The following is an 18,280-nucleotide window of genomic DNA, read 5'->3' as shown; positions in this document are numbered from 1 at the left end:
AAGGGAGCATTAGAGTCAGATACGAAAAGACAGAAGAGAGGTATGGAGTAAAGTGTAGAAAGAAGGAAAATCAGATATGATATATATAATACAAAAGCCAAAATGGTAGAGGAAAATATTATCCAAACAGTAATAACACTAAAAGTTAATGGACTGAATTTCCCAATCAAAAGACATAGAATGGCAGAATGGATTATGACCCAGCAATACCACTGCTAGGTATCTACTCAAAGGACTTAAGGGCAAAGACACAGACGGACATTTGCACACCAGTGTTTATAGCAGCATTATCTACAATTTCAAAGAGATGGAAACAGCCAAAATGCCCATCAACAGACGAGTGGCTAAACAAACTGTGGCGTATACCTACGATGGAATATTATGCAGCTTTAAGACAGACTAAACTTATGAAGCATGTAATAACATAGATGGACCTAGAGAACATTATGCTGAGTGAGTCTAGCCAAAAACTAAAGGACAAATACTGTATGGTCCCACTGATGTGAACCGACATTCGAGAATCAGCTTGGAATATATCATTGGTAACAGAGACCAGCAGGAGTTAGAGACAGGGTAAGATAATGGGTAATTGGAGCTGAAGGGATACAGACTGTGCAACAGGACTAGATACAAAAACTCAAAAATAGACAGCACAATAATACCTAAGTGTAATGTAACTAGGTTGGAACACTGAATGAAGCTGCACCTGAAATATGGTTTTTTGTTTGTTTGTTTGTGTGTTTGTATCTTTTGTTTTTGTTTTTTTCTTTTTCCTTTATATATATATATATATATTAGTAGTATTATTATTTTAATTCTCTTCTCTATATTAACATTCTATATCTTTTTCTGCTGTTTTGCTAGTTCTTTTCCTAAATCGATGCAAATGTACTAAGAAATGATGATCATACATCTATGTGATGATACTAAGAATTACTGAGTGCATGTGTAGAATGGAATGATTTCTAAATGTTGTGTTAATTTCTTTTCTTTTTTTTGATTAATAAAAAAAATTTAAAAAAAAAAAAAAAAAAAAGAAAGTGTTCATTTCAAGAAACAGGTCCTGAGAAGAGAGAAGTTATCTTTTATTCACAGGTACAGGGATTTAGCCAATTTCCATTTAATTCTCTGAAGAAGGTTTAAAGTAGTCTAGAGCAATAGTAGAAGATGGGATTTAACAGGAATTTTACTTTTTATTAAAGCTATAGCCAGGCCAGACCACTATAGCTCAGCAGGCAGAGTTCTCACCTACCATGCCAGAAACCTGGATTTGATTCCCGGTGCCTGCCCATGCAAAAAAAAAAACCTACAGCCAGCTGAAGGAGAAGATTACGGGAAGATAGCAGAGTAGGAAGCTCCAGGATTCAGGAACTGTCTGAATCAAGTATTTCAAACTCTGGAGTCTAGTGGCACACTGTACAGCAGCAAAGGAAGAGCTGGAGGAAGGATCTGGTAAGTTGTAAATATCAGTGAATTTCAACCTCCATGCAATGGCCAACATCTACCATTTCCCAGCCACGTATCAAGCAGCAGTGGGGACTACTGCTGGGACTCCTGAGGCACTTACTAGTGCCAGCGTGGGCTTTAAGAACCTAATCTTCCAAAATTCTGGAGAGTGTAGTCTGATTGCTGATCACTGATTTTGGCCAGCTATGCCAGACTGCTTAGGGGCTGGCTCTGAAGGTGACCACTGTTCCAAACTCTTCAGGCAGAGCTTTAAAGGGGCAGTGCCCCTCTCCCCATCCTACCCCCAACCCCTTTCTCTTTCTGGTCCCTATGTGGGAGTAAAAACGGTTTAGAAAGACACAAATGAATGGCTCTCGGACTCAAAAAGAACAAAAACAAATTAGCAATTTCAGAGAAGTGGGAGAACTAGATTTCCAGAGTTTCTGAGTTTTAGAAAATAATACTCAGAAAGTCCGGTTCTCAATAAAATATTACAAAATACACAAATAAAACAGGAAAGTATGGTCCATTCACAGGAGAAAATATAGCCAGAAATCATCCCTGAGGAAGCTCATATATCAGAACTATTAGTCAAAGACTTTAAATCAACAGTCAAACATGTTCAGCAAAAAAGGAATCCATATACAAAGAAAGAAAGGAAATTAGAAAAACATTATCTAAACAAAATAAAGAGATGGAAATTACAAAAGGAACAAATAAAATTTGGGAACTGCAAAATACAGTAATTGAAATAAAAAATATCACTGACAGATTCAAAAGCAGAGTTAAACAAGCAGAAGAAAGAATCAGCAGACTGGAAGACAAGACAACTGAAACAGACAAGACAACTGAAATCACTCAGTGTCAGGAACAGAAGGGAAAAATAATGAACATAGCCTGAAGGGCCTATCAGATACCAGCAAGCATACCAACACATGCATCACTGGAGTCCCAAAAGGACAAAAGAGAAAGGGTCATTATTTGAAGAATAATGGATGAAAACGTCTTGGATTTGATGAAAGGCATGAATATATACATCCCCACAATGCAGCAGCTCCCTAATTACTCATTACACCTTTCCTTTCCTTCCTTAACTGTCCTCTGTCTCCCCTTGGTCAACCTAGACCTAAAGCTTTCACTATCAGGGTGCCTTTCCCTACTCCATTATCAAGTGATGTTTCCCATGGAAAGCACATGAAGCACACACCTACTGTTGCTCTGTAATAAGAGGGTAAGAACTAGACCAGACTTTTAGAACTAATCTCAGAATCACATGAGGCTTTCCCAAATACACATGCCCAGGCCTCACTGCACATCATCCCCTGCTCGGCCAATGAAGGGTTCCCCTCATTTCTGGAAAAAAGTAAAGGGGCTGGGGAGGGGAGAAGGCTTGTGGAGCCACAAGAAAAGGCATCCTTCTCTCTTTGAAGAGACAAAGAGCTGGACCTGGACTCAAGTGGGGGAAGGTGGCCTCTGCACCTGATGGGACAGGCTCAGAGCCCAGGGCAAAGAACATGAATGGAGTACAGCCAACACAGAGGACCACCAATGGATCCCATCCCATCTGAAGGTTTGCTTTTCTGAATTGTGAACTAACTGTTGTCCTCAGGATTCATGGTAATGTCTTGTTAAACAAGACTACACAGTCTTAACAGTGCTTTGAGGCAAATCGGTTCAGAGTACAAGCCCCTGAAAGCCAGTTAAATGACTGCCAGAGGAGCTGTGCAGAAATTAGAAAAGTGGTCTGGGAAGGACTTTACCTGCCTTGAGGTTCTTTGTCTGTGAAAGAGTCAACAGAACTAAAATCACAGGAACATCAGTATTAATTTATATAACACTCTTAGTCCATCTAAAAGTGGTACATGCCAGAAAATGGGTGCTCCACATGCCTGGGACTCCATCCCATCTCTTAAGAAACATTGAAACAGAGAGATCAGGTAACATGACAGGTGATAAAAGATCTGTCATGGTTTCCATTTGAATAAGATGGTGAAATATGACCTAGAACAGAGCACCCCTACTGAATGCAGACAGGGTTGATATCTGACAGGGAGCTTGTAGTATGCCTGTATTTATCCTCAACACATGGTGTGGTGTCCAGCACAAAGCAAGAACCAAGAAGTGTCTGCCAAATAACAAGACCTGTTAGAGAGTATCCCATTACCAACAGGAAGGGAAAGATGCTGGTTCAAAATGAACTCCACCAACAATACAAATCACAATCCTCAATGATAACCAACATAGACAAATGTGAGTCCCATCCTACCCAGGTATGTGGAGGACTCCTCAACTTTAATTAGCTTGGCATATTATTTTATAAATTAATAAATTTTTTTTATAAATATATAGAAATAGAAGCAGGCTTGTGGTTACCCAGAGCTGGGGATTGGAGCAGGGCAAATGGGCATGAGCTAACTTTTTGGGATAATGGAAATGTTTTCAAACTGTATTGTGGTGGTAGATGCACAACTCACAAATTTACTAAAAATCCCCAAATTGGGCAAATTTGGGCCACATAAATAGACTGCCATAATTAGCATTTTTCCTGCCAAATCCTTGCAGAAAAACAGGACATTATAGGCCCTAAAGTCAAAAATCTATGGCCACTTTTTTACTATAGAGACTATGATGGGTCTCAGTGGATTTTCATCCCCTCCTGAGCACACCTGCTTACATGTATAGCTCAGTTCTTCCCATCATAACTTCAGGGCAAGCAAACAGGACAGAGTAAGGCACTCTCATCTGACTGCAGAATCAGCCTCTCTCATGCAAGTTTTACATATCTTCCTATACAGAAGTTAGAGTCTAAAGGACTGCATACATTCTGCCTCAGCTTTCCTTCACTCCCCAAAGGCTACATTAAAAGACCCTCCTCCTGCTATGCTACTCACAAAGTCTTCCTTTTCTCTTCCAAACCTCCAGTTCCTACTTTTTTCATAATTTGGGGGAAACATTTGGGAAAAAAAATTAATGATTTTGGAAAAAAATTATTTTAGATATTTCTTGAGACATTCCAGTAAGCGAAAGTAAGAATCCAGGTGATCTTTGATTCAACACTGGGGCAGAACCTTAATGATTAGAACTTTCCCAAAACAAAACTGGCTTTATCATGTAGACCGTGAGCTCCTCCAGCCAGTGCAGACCTTGCAGCTGACACACATGACCATATACAGAAGACGTTGGAGAATCCATGAATCCATTTTTGCTCTGGGGACTAAGTGGTCCAGATGACATCTCAGCTCCCTTCCCATACCAGGAGCCTATGCCTTCACTAACTCTAGATCTGAAATGGTAAAAAGTGCTCTCTCTATATATATATATGTGCTACCTAAACAATAACCAAAAAAAAATTTTTTTTCCATTAATCAAACTTTGCCTAATACTAGGCACTGCATTTACATCCAGTTATTAGATTTATAGCTTTACTTCTAATATATACTATGTACTACCATGCAATAATAGTGTAAAATAAGGATTTATCACCAAACACATACCTCCATATATACACATATAGCCTAGTGTATTTACTCTTGGCTAATTGCTAACCTTGGTAAATCTCATAAAATAAAACCCAGTAAGTATTTAAAATAATTTGTTGATAATACAAGTCAATGAGCTCAAGGGAGAATTCTGATGCCCACTGATAAAGGTTTAAGAATGCAAGTTACAATGCAAAATATCCCTACTCTCTGTTATTATAAGTCCTCAAATGCAGGGAAGGGTTTTATTCATCTTCGAATCCCCAGCATCAATCAGAATATCTGCCACATTGAGCAGGTCCTGAAAAAAATGCATGATTCACTGAATTAAAATGACATTTTAATTTCAGCAATGGGATTTCCGCACACCTTTGCTGAAGTCTTTTGGATCCAGTGACAAGCTGTAGCCAGGCAGCGTCTCTAGAAGGAGTTTGTAGCAGGCCCTCCACCCAGGCTCCGCGATGCTTGGGGCCACACACTGCATAGCAGCCACACGCTTGAAGAATGCCGACTTGCGATGGAAACCTATCAACTCGTAGAGCTCAGAGAGGATGCTGTATCGCTGAATTTTTTCTTCTTCAGAAAGCTGAAACATAGAAAGAAAGTAAAAAAACATTTGAAGGGAATGTATAGGATGAAAAAGGAAACACACATAAAAAAATGTTTTTTCTTAAAAGCAAAACAAAGACAGGATGGAACATCACGGGAAGGGAAAGCCCTAACACCACAATGCTTAGGACAACAAAAAGAAAAGCACAATGTGCTACAGCTGTCTGTGAAAGCAACAGAACCTTTTATGGGCCCCCATTTCTTCAATTTCATCTTGTCCTTTCGCTAACAAGGCCCATATTCTCCAGAACAAAGTTATGTGCTGCACATCATATAAGACATCTATTTTACGTTTCTTTATAAAAGAAGAGGGAAGGAACATTAGTTGATCTAGGCACTGTCTAGAATTTTGGCAGGGCCTTTCATCAAAGATAAAATTTCTCAAATGGAAGAATTCATAGTCCATGTAACTAGATAATGAATGGTTAATAATAATACCACCTAATTTAAATTTAAGACTTCACGGTTCACAAAAAGTTTGCTTTCATCCTTGACCTACATGAATTTTCCAACAATTCTGTGAAGTAGCAACAACGTCTTCTGCGTAGTAGGTGTCTACTATGTGCCAGCAAACTTAACAAATATTTACACAAACTTAAATAATGCCTTATTTAACAATCACAGCAATCCCTGGGGCTATTATTGCCCCAGCTAACAGATGTCAGAATTTGAAGCTCAGTAAAGCGTTAGCCTATGCAAAATCATACAACGAAGGAGTACCAGAGATAAGAGCTGACTTTGGATTCCAGGTTCTGCCTGCTCCAAGCATTTACCTGGCTACTCCACAGCTATATCACAGAGGAACGTCAAATGGGAACCCATATTGCTGCTGAGGAAACCCTCCTTAAGGAAGCGGTCCTCTCCTTCTCCCCTCCTTTCCCAGGTACGTCCACAGAGTGGAAGCCCTGGGCACCAATGCTCTGGAATTCCCCCCACCCACTTCCTCGTCACTCCCACTGCCTGGCCCTCACTCAGGCCCTCATTCATTTTCCCCCGGAAGAACACCCTAAGACAATCTTCCTGCGACCTTTCTCTACCCACACACTCCTGAGCACAGCTTAGAAAACATGCAGAAACCCTTTAGTACTACAAAATTAAGCCCAATTCCTTCACCAGCATGCCCACTGATGACTGAGGCAATGGAACTTTAGTTAGTTCCCTTATTTTCTCTTTCTGTCAACATATTTATTGAATGCCTACTCTGTGCCAACCACTATTCAACTTACTGCAGATACAGCAGTGAACAAAAAAGGCAAAGATCCCTGCCTTCAAGGGGCTTACATGCTAGTGACAAGCAAGTTCTGGCCCTCTAAGCCCTTGCTCAGAATCTGTGACGATGACAATAAATAAGTGAACAAAGAAAGAAAATAATTATTCTAAGTGCAATTAAATGTACATGAGAAACAATAAGATGGTGGAGAGAATGGACTCCACACAGGCAATAAAAAGGAACCAAACAGATGAAGAGTGTTCAAGGCAGAGAAAACAAGCACAGGACTCCCTGTGCTCTTCACTGACGCTCCTGTTCTGCTTAGAGTGCTCCTCTCCCCCTTTTCCAAGGTTCCATGTCCTCTCTCCCTTCAGAGTCCATGCCAGTGCCACCTTCTCCAAGAAGTTCCTTGAGCCCCTTCAGCTGTAAATTACATCTTCTGTCTCTAACTTCTCATAACCATAATAATATTTCTCCCAATCTCCTGTATTATGCACGTACATGGTGAGAAACCTCTCCCCCCAGAAGGACTGCAGGCTTCTTGAGAACAGGATAAACAATGTGCCAGGCTTAACAGGTGCTTGGCCCAATTGTTGCTTTTCCTATATTCTCATTTCATCCTCACAAAAAACCTTATGTGGTATCCTATGATCCCCCAATTTATAAGTGAAGCAAAGAAATGTTCAATGACTTGTCTAGGGTCATACATCAGTAAGTGACGAAGCAAGATACAAACCCAGGTGATCTGTCTTGAAGTCTGGCCTCCTTCAGTGGACAGGCAGGGCCTGACAGATGGTGACATGATGGTAGAGATTTAGGCAAATATATGGATGCATTAAACCAATACATGTTAAGCCAAGTGTTCTGCTAAGTGCTGAAGATAAAATTAATTTTCCTCCCCAACATTTTTCACCATACAGAAAAGCTGAAAGAACTATACCATTACCATCCGTGTGTCCATCACCCAGGCTTGTCAATTGTTCACATTTTGCTATATTTGCTTTATTACCCATCTATACGTATCAAAACATCTTATGTTTAAAATTAATTTCTAAGTTCCAGACACAATTCGTCTCTAAACACTTCAACATGCATTTTATAAATTAGAGTTTTAGATTTTTTTTAGGTAAAATTTACATACAATGAAATCCTTCCATGAGTTTTGACAAATGCATATACGAGAGTAACCTAAACCACTACAAGATAGAGAATATCTCCATCATCCCTGAAAGTTCCCTCATGCCCCTTCCCAGTCAATGGCTGCCCCCCCCCACCCTCCTCCAGAGGCAACCACTTTTTTGGGGGGGGCGGGGCGTGCATGGTCCAGGAATCGAACATGAAGGTGAGCATTCTACCACTGAACCACCCATGCACCCTGAGGCAACCACTTCTATAATTTTTTTCACCACAGATTAATTCTGTTTGTTCTAAAACTTCATGAGAACACAAACATGTGGTATATATTCCTTTCTGGCCAGCTTCTTTCACTTAGCATCACGTCTGAGAGATTCATCCATGTTGCCACATATATCATCTGTTTCATTTCATTTCTTTCTATTGCTGATAGTACTTCATTGCATGAGTACATCCCAGTTTGTATAACCATTCTCCTTCGCATGGACACCCTGGCCATTCCCAGCTGTCGGCTATTATGAAGAAAACTGCTGTGAATATCACGTACAAGTCTCTTGGGAAAATACCTAGGAATGAAACTTCTGGGTTGCAGAGTAGGTATATGCTTTGTTTGATCAGAAACTGCCAGACCTTTTTCAAACTTTCCAAAATGGCTGCATCATTCTATACTCACACCAATGATGTGTGAGACTTTACGCTGCTCTGCATGCTCATCAGTCTTTTACATTGTAGCCATTCTGGCGGTGATAATTTGCATTTTCCTACTACCTAATAATGTTGAACATCTTTTCATGTGTTTATTGGCCATTTGTGTAACTTCATTAATGAAATATTTGTTCAAATCTTTTTGATCAAATCTTTTAGATCATTTATCTTATTTTGAGTTGTGGGAGTTCTTTCTATACTCTGAATGCAAGTCCTTAGTCATAAATGTTTTATAAATACTTTCTCCCAGTCTGTTGCCTATTTATTTTCCTAAGGAGGAGTCTTTTAATAAGCACAAACATATCATTCTGATGTAGCTCAATTTATCAGTTTTTTTCTTTTATGATCAATACTTTCTAGGATCTTGTTTAAGAAAACTTTGCCTACCCCAAAAGTTGCAATGTTTTCTTTTAGAAGCTTAATATTTATGTCTGTGATCCCTGGAAATTCAAATTTTAGCAGGACACACCCCTGCTTTCCTGGAGCATCCAGTACAGTTGCAATTACTGGAATAAGAGCCAAGCAGAGAACCAAAAGGAAGTCTATAAAAAAGAGGCCGAAGTACTGAACGCCCCCTTTATCACAAACTGAGACGTCCTAGACCCCTCACTGTACCTCCTGGGTACCGAATATGGTAAAAGATATTGAGCAGAGATAAGACAAACTGTAATCTCAGTCACCGCCCTTAGTAAGGCTTCTATCAAAAAGGTGACAGCCACGGGAAGACTGCAAGCTTTGGGTTCCAATCTGTGAGTGTTCCTGCTGATTCTTTCACCAACCATATTAAAGATGGAAGGTTTTAATACTCTGATCATTAATACATTCGTGGATCCTTCATCTTATCATTTGAGTGTAATGAGAAACCAATAATAAACACTATATTACAAATTGAATCACTTTAAGGCCTAGAAAAGATCTTAATGGGGAAAGCTTGGGCATAACTGCTCTTGAGCACTAGGCTGATACTTGGCCAAGAAACTTCTGGTCAGCCTGTGTGCCCTGTGTGCCTCAGGGCCCAGCCGTGCTGAGTTAACACAGATACCTAAAGTGCAAGAACCCAGGGAATATGAAATGGCCCCAAGCATGATTTTAGGCAAGAGCCTCACAAAATTTTGAAATCCAATCAAATCCCAAAACTCACTGCCAACATGCTGCTCTTTTAGGAAGTATTAATCAGCACATATTTGTTCTAATTTTTCAATAGGCTGCACCGTCAAGAAGTGCAAGTCTACTGAGTCCAGGGCCCAGATGTTTAGGAAAAGTTACAGCAGAAGTAGTTCACAGACCACTCCAGACAAGCAGCTTTACTCACAAGAGAAATCCTCTGGAAAATTCAAATATTAATTCACCATTACATTTCCAACTTTACATTAAGTTTACAACTGTTTCATTCTACCAGCATGAAATAAAGTGGCATTATTGGTGGGAAACTCACATCTGGGAATAGCCTACCTGACAGGATGATGTGAGGAAGGAACAAACTGAATTCTGAAGCACCTGAGTTCCAACCCCAAATCTTCAAGTTAATAGTTTTGGCACTTTCTTATCTATGAAAGGGAATTTAAAAAACTAATTATTTATTTAGGAACACTAAATGAAATAAATGTGTACATTTTAGCATTAAAATGTAAAATTTCAGGGCGGGCCACGGTGGCTCAGCAGGTAAGAATGCTTGCCTGCCAAGCCCAAAGACCCGGGTTCGATTCCCAGTGCCTGCCCATGTAAAAAAAATTAAAAAAATAAATTAATTAAAAAAATGTGAAATTTCAGTACATTTTAAAACTCTCAGTGAGTGTTTAAAAAGTGGAAAATATTATTATTAGTTAATGCCTTTGAAATCACAGGTGCTAACACCAAATTAGCCAGCCAGAGATACTCCAGAAAAAATGCCATCACACTTCTCAAGCACAGGGATTTATGGTGACCAGAAGACCATATCAGTGGTGGACGCTTTGGGAGAGCCTAGTGAGAACACTTTAGTGATGTCTGTGTAAAAAGCCAGATGGTAAACAGAGACCACAGAACCTCAAGTACATATAACAAATTTTGTTTTGTCTACAATTATTTCTAGCCATAATTATATGGAAAGAAAATACAAATTTTCTTTCAAAATTATACAAAATTTCTATGTATGTGTTTTTTTACAAAAACACTGGAAATAACATAACTTTTTTTTTTTTTTCGCATGGGCAGGTACCGGGAAACGAACCCGGAAATAACATAACTTTTCTCCCTATATCTCAAAGCAAGAGTCACATGATTTGTGCTAAGAACCTTTTTAAAAAGGATCTTCCTAAAGTAATTGGATCCAATTAAATTTTAATCATTCAATAAGAAGAATGAAGAAAAACAGAGTTAAATAAACTACCCTCAAGTGGTTTATGGAGTAGTAGAAGACACAGATGAGCCACTGAGTAATCACTCTGCTGGGTTATGGTGCCCCAGAAGATGGAAAGAGAAAAATGGATGATGTAGGGGCACTTGTGCTCTACATTCCTGGGCACGTACCACAAAGGGTCCTGAACCACCAGGTATAACCACCATGGGCTGAGCCCTGGGACAAATGTTGTAGGAAGTAAAGTTTTATAAACAGGCAATACCCTTGGTGAGCATATTACCCAAAAGTGGTAGTCAAAGCAAAGTGAACAGTTTAACTCTTGATCCTTCCCTTTGATTCATTCTTGGATAATTTTAAAAGCTAGCTCCTCTGACTGCAAAAGGTGCTGCCTACTTTGACAATCTTTGAGCCTGGAGTGCAAGTGAACTTCTGTGTCTTTGATGACCCACAAATTTTGACCACCGTCTTTCTTGGCTCCATACTTGGCTCCACTTTTCTCCATACTGAAGAGTCCAAAACTTCTTTAGGTTTGTCCTCCATAAAATCAATTTCCTCCATGGGGTGTTAATGCTTGAATTGTACAGGGTTTCCACTGGGATTGACTGTAAAGTTTTGGTAACCGATGGTGATGACGGTAATACAACACTGTGAGTGTAACAAAAAAGCATTTGAATGTGGCATAAAGAAAAAAAGGCAGTAAGAGGAATCCTATGGTGATGGAAATATTTTATCTTGACTCTGTCAATATCTTGGTTGTGATATTGCAGGACAGATGTTACCACCAGGGGAAACTGGGGGAAAGGGTATATGGGCTCTCCCTAATATTATTTCTTAAAACTGCACGTGGAAAGATCTTCGAGATCTTCCCTGACAGAAGCTCTCCGCCAGACAGTGGTGGCTCAGAGCCAGGTTTAACTCTGTGCCCTGACAGCTGGGAACCCCCTGGGACAGAGGATCCATTTAAGGCATGAAGAAAGGACGCCACCCCGCAGTATTCGTCACCTCTTCCTCAGGCTTTGTGGTGATAAAAAAGAAACAGCATGTCCAGAGTGATCCCCTGATAAATCCCAGAATGATCTGATCAGTGACTGGAAAAGTATTTGCAAGCCCCCTTCGGGGAATGGTGGGAGCGGGGAGAAATTCAGCTTCCCCAAGTTGAATTCTTGATATTCTCACAAGCAGTGTGGACAACCAAAGCTGTAGGCTGAGCCCCCAGTCTTGGGGTTTGTTCATATGAAACTTAACCCCACAAAGGATAGGTCAGGTCTACTTAAAATTTAGGCCTAAGAATCACCCCCAAGAGAGCCTCTTTTGTTGCTCAGATGTGGCCCTTCTCTCCAGTCAACACGACGAGCAGTCTCACCAACCTCCCCCTCTCTGCGTGGGACATGACTCCCAGGGGTGTGGACCTTCCTGGCAACGTGGGACAGAGATCCTGGAATGAGCTGAGACTCAGCATCAAGGGACTGAGAAAAACCCTAGAATGAGCTGAGAATTAACATCAAGGGATTGAGAGAAACTTCGCGACCAAAAGGGGGAAGAGTAAAAGGAGACAAAGTGTCAATGGCTGAGAGATTCCAAACAGAGTCAAGAGGTTATCCTGGAGGTTATTCTTATGCATTAAGTAGATATCACCTTGTTGTTCAAGATGTAGCAGAGAGGCTGGAGGGAACTGCCTGAAAATGTAGTACTGTGTTCCAGTAGCCATGTTTCTTGATGATGATTAAACAATGATATAGCTTTCACAATGAGACTCTGTGAATGTGAAAACCTTATGTCTGATGCTCCTTTTAGCTACTATATCAACAGAAGAGTAGAACATATGGAATAAAAATAAATAATAGGGGGAACAAATGTTAAAATAAATTCAGTTTGAACTGCTAGTGGTAAATGAAAGCGAGGGGTAAGGGGTATGGTATGTATAGTCTTTTTATTTCTCTATTATCATTTTATTTCTTTTTCTGTTGTCTTTTTATTTCTTTTTCTAAATTGATGCAAATGTACTAAGAAATGATAAATATGCAACTATGTGATGATATTAAGAATTACTGATTGTATATGTAGAATGGAATGATATCTTAGTATTTTGTTTGTTAATTTTTTTTAATTAATAAAAAAAGTTTAAAAAAGAAACAGCAGATGCAGTTAGATTTCTAGAAGCCAACCAGATAGAGTTTGAGGAGGTCAGTATCACAATGTCAGAAGAACAGAGGAAACGGATATACAAAAACATCCCTCTGAAAAATAAACCTACTAAGGGAAACCCTCAGCCACCTCAGATATTTAATGGTTACCAGTACTGTAGAGATTATGACAGTTTTCTTGAATCACAGAAAAGCAGCACAGTCTTCTCATTCTTAGGCCTAAAACCACGGTTGGCATCAAAGGCTGAACCTTACAGAGGAAAAGTAGATGATAGAGATGCACTTTGAAGCACCCTCTGGTACTCAACACATACCTGCTTACTTCATGTGTCACTATGATAAAAGCCACATGCATCATCAGTAATTTTGTTTGCCAGGGAAAAGACGTTTTTGGAAGATACAGGTATAATAGGACTGCACTATTGCTTTAAACCAAATCAAGACTATGGGGACGTGGTAGTTAGGTTCAGCTGTCAACTTGGCCCCTGAAGGTGCCTAGTTCTATTGCTGTGGACATGAGCCAATGGAACCTGAAGCTCATCTGTTGCTGATTACATCTGCAGTCGGCTAGGAGGTGTGCTGCTGCAATGAATGATGTTTTACTTAACTGGCTGGTGCTTAAATGAGAGAGCTCAACATAGCACAGCCCAAGCAGCTCAGCATACCTCATCTCAGCACTTGCAGCTCAGCCCAGGCAGGCAGAAAGGAATCACCCCTAGGGAAAGTTGTTGGAACCCAGAGGTCTGGAGAGAAGGCCAGCAGAAATCACCCTGTGCCTTCCCACATGAGAAAGAACCTCAGCCGAAAGTTAGCTGCCTTTCCTCTGAAGAATTATACGTTTAACTAAATAAATCCCCTTTTGCTGAAAGGCAATCTGTCTCTGGTGTGTTGCATTGCAGCAGCTAGCAAACTAGAACGGGTGGGTTTTATCTTATTTTCAGATGTTCCTGCAGTTGCCTCACACACCAGCTGTAGGTACTGTAACCTGTTATAGGTGTCCTTCCTTAATGACTAAAAACATAAATCATTCTTATCTGATGGTCATCAGAGAGAAAGTGCTGGATAGCCCTGGGTTGTATTAGATGCCAGTATTGATAAAACTCACTTCTCTTTAAGCTACCTGAATTGCACCTTTGAAATTAGTTTGCTAGGCTATTAAAATCTTTGGATTGAGAAGAAAAAAAAGCAATGCTAGCTGACAAAAGGTTGAAGATTTTTGTTGCAGATCACAAACATCACAGTTCCAGTGCCTAGTAATAATAACACCTGTAGAAAAAAGTGAGGATGTCTTTGCCCTCTTTTTGTTACAGAAACTCTTACCCCATGAATCCTCCAAGGCTCCTACAGTTGTTTCCAAAAATCACTCTACCAACAACTTATGAACAAAATCAAATTATAGGGATGAAATGAATTGCTATTTGGGAAAATATATGCTTCTTTACCTCTTGCAATGGGAAAGTCTCACCAAAATGACTAAGACTATTTTAAAGATCCTAAGAGGTACATTAACTAGGTAATAAATTTATAGAACAATTGTCTATCATCTGAAAGGCATTTCAGTTCTAGTAATTTATTTATATATCAATGTACATATATTTTTAAATGCAGCTCCCCTAACAAAAGCTGCTTATTCTACTTTGCAAAGGGATTTTTTTTTTGAGAAAGAAAGATCTCAGTTAAATATGTTTTGTGAACCCTTGAGGAGTCGTATTAAAAGATACCAATATTAGAATACAGGGGTAAGGAAGATATTGTCTATATTTTAGAACCTCATCTACTCTTTGAAACCAAAGGAAGAAAAGTTTATTTAGTCCAGAACCTAAATTTTCTGTAGCACATAATCTAACTCAAGCTGTATGGATAGCTCATTTAAACAATCCAAACACAGGAAGCCCAGAATAAGCATGAGGGCTTAAATCCTGTATAGCTTAATGTAATACCTGGATAAATACCAAAGTATATTAAGCAGTAATCAAAAAGTATTGACAAAGTCATTTGAGGGATGGGAGAAAAAATATGGAACTACTAAACTTTACCATCAGGAAAACCCCTGATACTGTGTCAAACATTAGTGTTACTTTTCATCACTCCTCTACTTTGCTTCCTCATATTTCTGGAAGATGCACAATGTCAGCTTTTTTTAGATTAATGTAGAAATGTGCTGTCATTCCAGATATGAACATATGAGTAAGTTTTCAGAGCAGCATATAGAGGAAAGGGGCAAATGTGGTTGTCTAGAAAGTCACTCTGAATTGTATTTGGCATACAAAATCTCTACTCTAATTGGAGTGGATGCTGTTAAACACTGAATATGTCTACTTCATTAGGGCAGAGGCCTCGCTTCTGCATCCATGTCCCCACAACAGGGACACTTCAAGTTTTTAGAACATTTTACTGCCAAATGTGGGAACAGCCCTGAATAAGATAAATAAGCCTAGACAGCTGCCTAGAATATTCTGCTATCCCCAGCACACAGATGCAGGACCTGCTATTAGGATTCTGAACAGAAAGTTTATAAGAAATTGAAAGAGCAGAAGTGAAGCCCTGCTATTCCTCCTTACCTGCTAAAAATGGACTACTCTAACAAACTTGTTAAATGCTGAAGCTGAAATCCCAGCCTGAGACCACAACCAGAAGAAAAAACACAACACAGATTTCTATTCAAGTGGAATAGACACATATTTGAGGACCCACGATTTTCTCTCCAAGGAAAGCTATTGTTAGATTACAGATATTACAGTTTAGTAGGCATTAAATAAGATCCAGGTCAAATTCCATTTGGTAAATTCCAGGGACTATCCAGGAATTTATTTTTGCTTTGAACTGGACATTATATTTGATTATGTAAGTCTTCTGATAAGACAGATTTTTTTTTAAGATACAGCAATTTTTATTTCAATTTTACAATTATCCAAATGAACATTTAATTTGTCTTGCCATTCAGCAACTTGATAGGCCCCAGTCTGCAAATCAGATTCTAGGGCTGTAGGATCAATACCACATTTTCCAGATTTAAAAAAAAAAAACTATCCAGATTTGTTTGTCTTATAACCTCTGAGCTAACTACAATATACCCAACATGATTACACTAAACTAAATGGAGAGCAGTGCTAAATTACTACCCCAGGATACACACCATCCACGCTCCACCTTGACTTTTTTTTTTTTTTAATCAGCAAAGCAATCAAGAGACCAGGCCTGGCTGGTACTATATGTGTTGTGAGTGAGCTAGAACCACAGTGCATGGTGTTCACTCAGTGCCTCAAGGAACTGCCTGCTAGATCAAACAATGTTTCAAATTTTAAAAATGCAAAATATTTTTTTAGTTAAAACTTAAGACCCCAAAAAGGATAGAGCCTTGGAGGGGCATACAAAATTAAGAGTGAAGCAGGAAAACAATAAAACTGTTTACGAGATTAATAAAATCCATACACTATGGATGAAACTGGCAAGTCTTAGAAATACTTAACCTCAACATGACAATGAGATAGATGTTTCCCTTGTTAAGGAAATGACCAAGGTAAAATACAATCAATTAAAACCAAAAAAACTAAAATCCCAAGTTACAGAAAACTGTCAATTAAAATGTACACAGAGTATCTATAGACAAGGACAACTCTAAACAGGGGCTCAGGAATGACATCTGATGTCCCAAGTGGCCAGCAAAGGAGCGATCATCCCAGCCAGCTGCCACAACACTGGTCTGATTAAATGTGCCTCTTTCCTAGAAGGGAGGCAGGAGATTTTTTGACCCTTTATTGTAAAACCAGAGTCCAGAAGGCACAATGTGTCTACCTAGCAAGTGTTTGATTAGTGAAATAACTGATGGATAAAGAAATATCATTAGAGTAATCGTTTAAAGCACAAACCCTTCTGTGGCTGCTCATAGCACTGAGGATAAAACCCGCAGGCAACCACACACAGCCCATGGGGCCCCTGCATGCTCTGTTCCCTGCCACCTCTCCAGCTCATATCAGGCCCTCTTACCCTGGGTGGCTCTCTGTGCTCCTCTAATGAGCCCCACTCTTTCCCATCATAAAGGCTTGTACTTATCATTTCCTTGGCCTAGAATGCTAATTTTGCATAACCCTGGGCTCTCAGCGCCGATTACCGGATTACGGTACCATGAGTCTCGACCAAACAATGGTTGAGAATCATTGCCCTCTGCAACCTGACTCAACCTTGACCTTCAAAGAGTTCTTTCTTAAGATGAACCAAAATCTTCCTCCTTATGACTTTCATTCATGGAGAATGAACGCCAAAAGAGAGAGAGAGAGAAGAAATTTAATCTTGATTTCCTTATTTTTAAAGTAGGAATTATAAGAATAGTTGTGAGTATTAAATAAAATAATGTACACAAAAGGCTTAGGGCAATGCCCAACACATAGCAAGTACTGTCATAAATAAGAATATATTCCATGCAAGGAACCTTAAATCAGCACTTATGCCTTTGTTTCAACGGACTGCTGGCAAAATACTTAATAAATTCATTTGAGTATTCACTATGAGCACACACAAAATGTCAAGTGTGAGCTTAGCAGCTCCAGTCAATTGACACTATCATAGGAAAAGAGTTCCCTTATTCTCGTAAGTGTTGTTTATTATTTATAATTATAATTACTTAGGAAAAATAGGGGCTATTTTGTCAAAGCTCCTCAAACATAAATCTCTTCGAAGATTAATAAAAATTAGATTTCAGGTATAACACTATGCCTAGAAATTTATTTTGGAATTAATGGTCTTATCTACTGTATGCATAAAAGGCCATCTTCTTAAAGCATCTGACTAAACACAACCAAATAATTTTTTTGAAGAAATTAAGATGAAGACATCCTAAATAAATTCACAATATCATCTGCAAAAGGCTCCAGCCAAAGGTCTGATTTCTCAGTTTCAAATGCATGTTCAGGAAGCTTAGCCTGAAACTCAGTCCCTTATTTATAAAATGCAGAGCAGGGAACAATTAGGAATAGATTAGTGAAACAAACAGATACCTACTTACTATGTATAAGATCATGGGACTAGACAGATAAATGATACACAGTAATACCCTCAGGAAACTCAGCCATTCCATATATGAGAGTACCAAAAAGAATAAAAATTGAGAAATAAATTTGACCCAAAAAAAAGTACGAGACTTGTATAGTGAAAACTACAAAATATCATTGAAAGAAATTAAAGGACACCTAATATACAGAAAGATATCTCATGTTCA

The 18,280-nt window shown here is 39.1% G+C and overlaps 1 protein-coding gene and 1 pseudogene across 7 annotated transcripts in view; one reads left to right on the top strand and one right to left on the bottom strand.

Moving 5' to 3' along the window:
• TRAPPC9 (trafficking protein particle complex subunit 9) overlaps positions 1–18,280 on the bottom strand; it is an 889,500-nt gene that overhangs the window by 771,756 nt on the left and 99,464 nt on the right. For all 7 annotated transcript variants that reach the window (XM_077166715.1, XM_077166716.1, XM_077166713.1 and 4 more), the window contains one exon: positions 5,295–5,511. In XM_077166715.1, coding sequence (XP_077022830.1) covers positions 5,295–5,511 — 217 coding nt within the window. The remainder of the gene's footprint in view (positions 1–5,294; positions 5,512–18,280) is intronic.
• Positions 11,889–13,353, top strand: LOC143685687 (SH3 domain-binding glutamic acid-rich-like protein 2 pseudogene; annotated as a pseudogene).

Source organism: Tamandua tetradactyla, chromosome 6 (genome assembly GCF_023851605.1).
Source record: "Tamandua tetradactyla isolate mTamTet1 chromosome 6, mTamTet1.pri, whole genome shotgun sequence".
Taxonomy (NCBI): Eukaryota; Metazoa; Chordata; class Mammalia; order Pilosa; family Myrmecophagidae; genus Tamandua; species Tamandua tetradactyla.
Note: the sequence above shows the minus strand (reverse complement) of the source record. Positions and strands in the feature narration are given on the sequence as shown.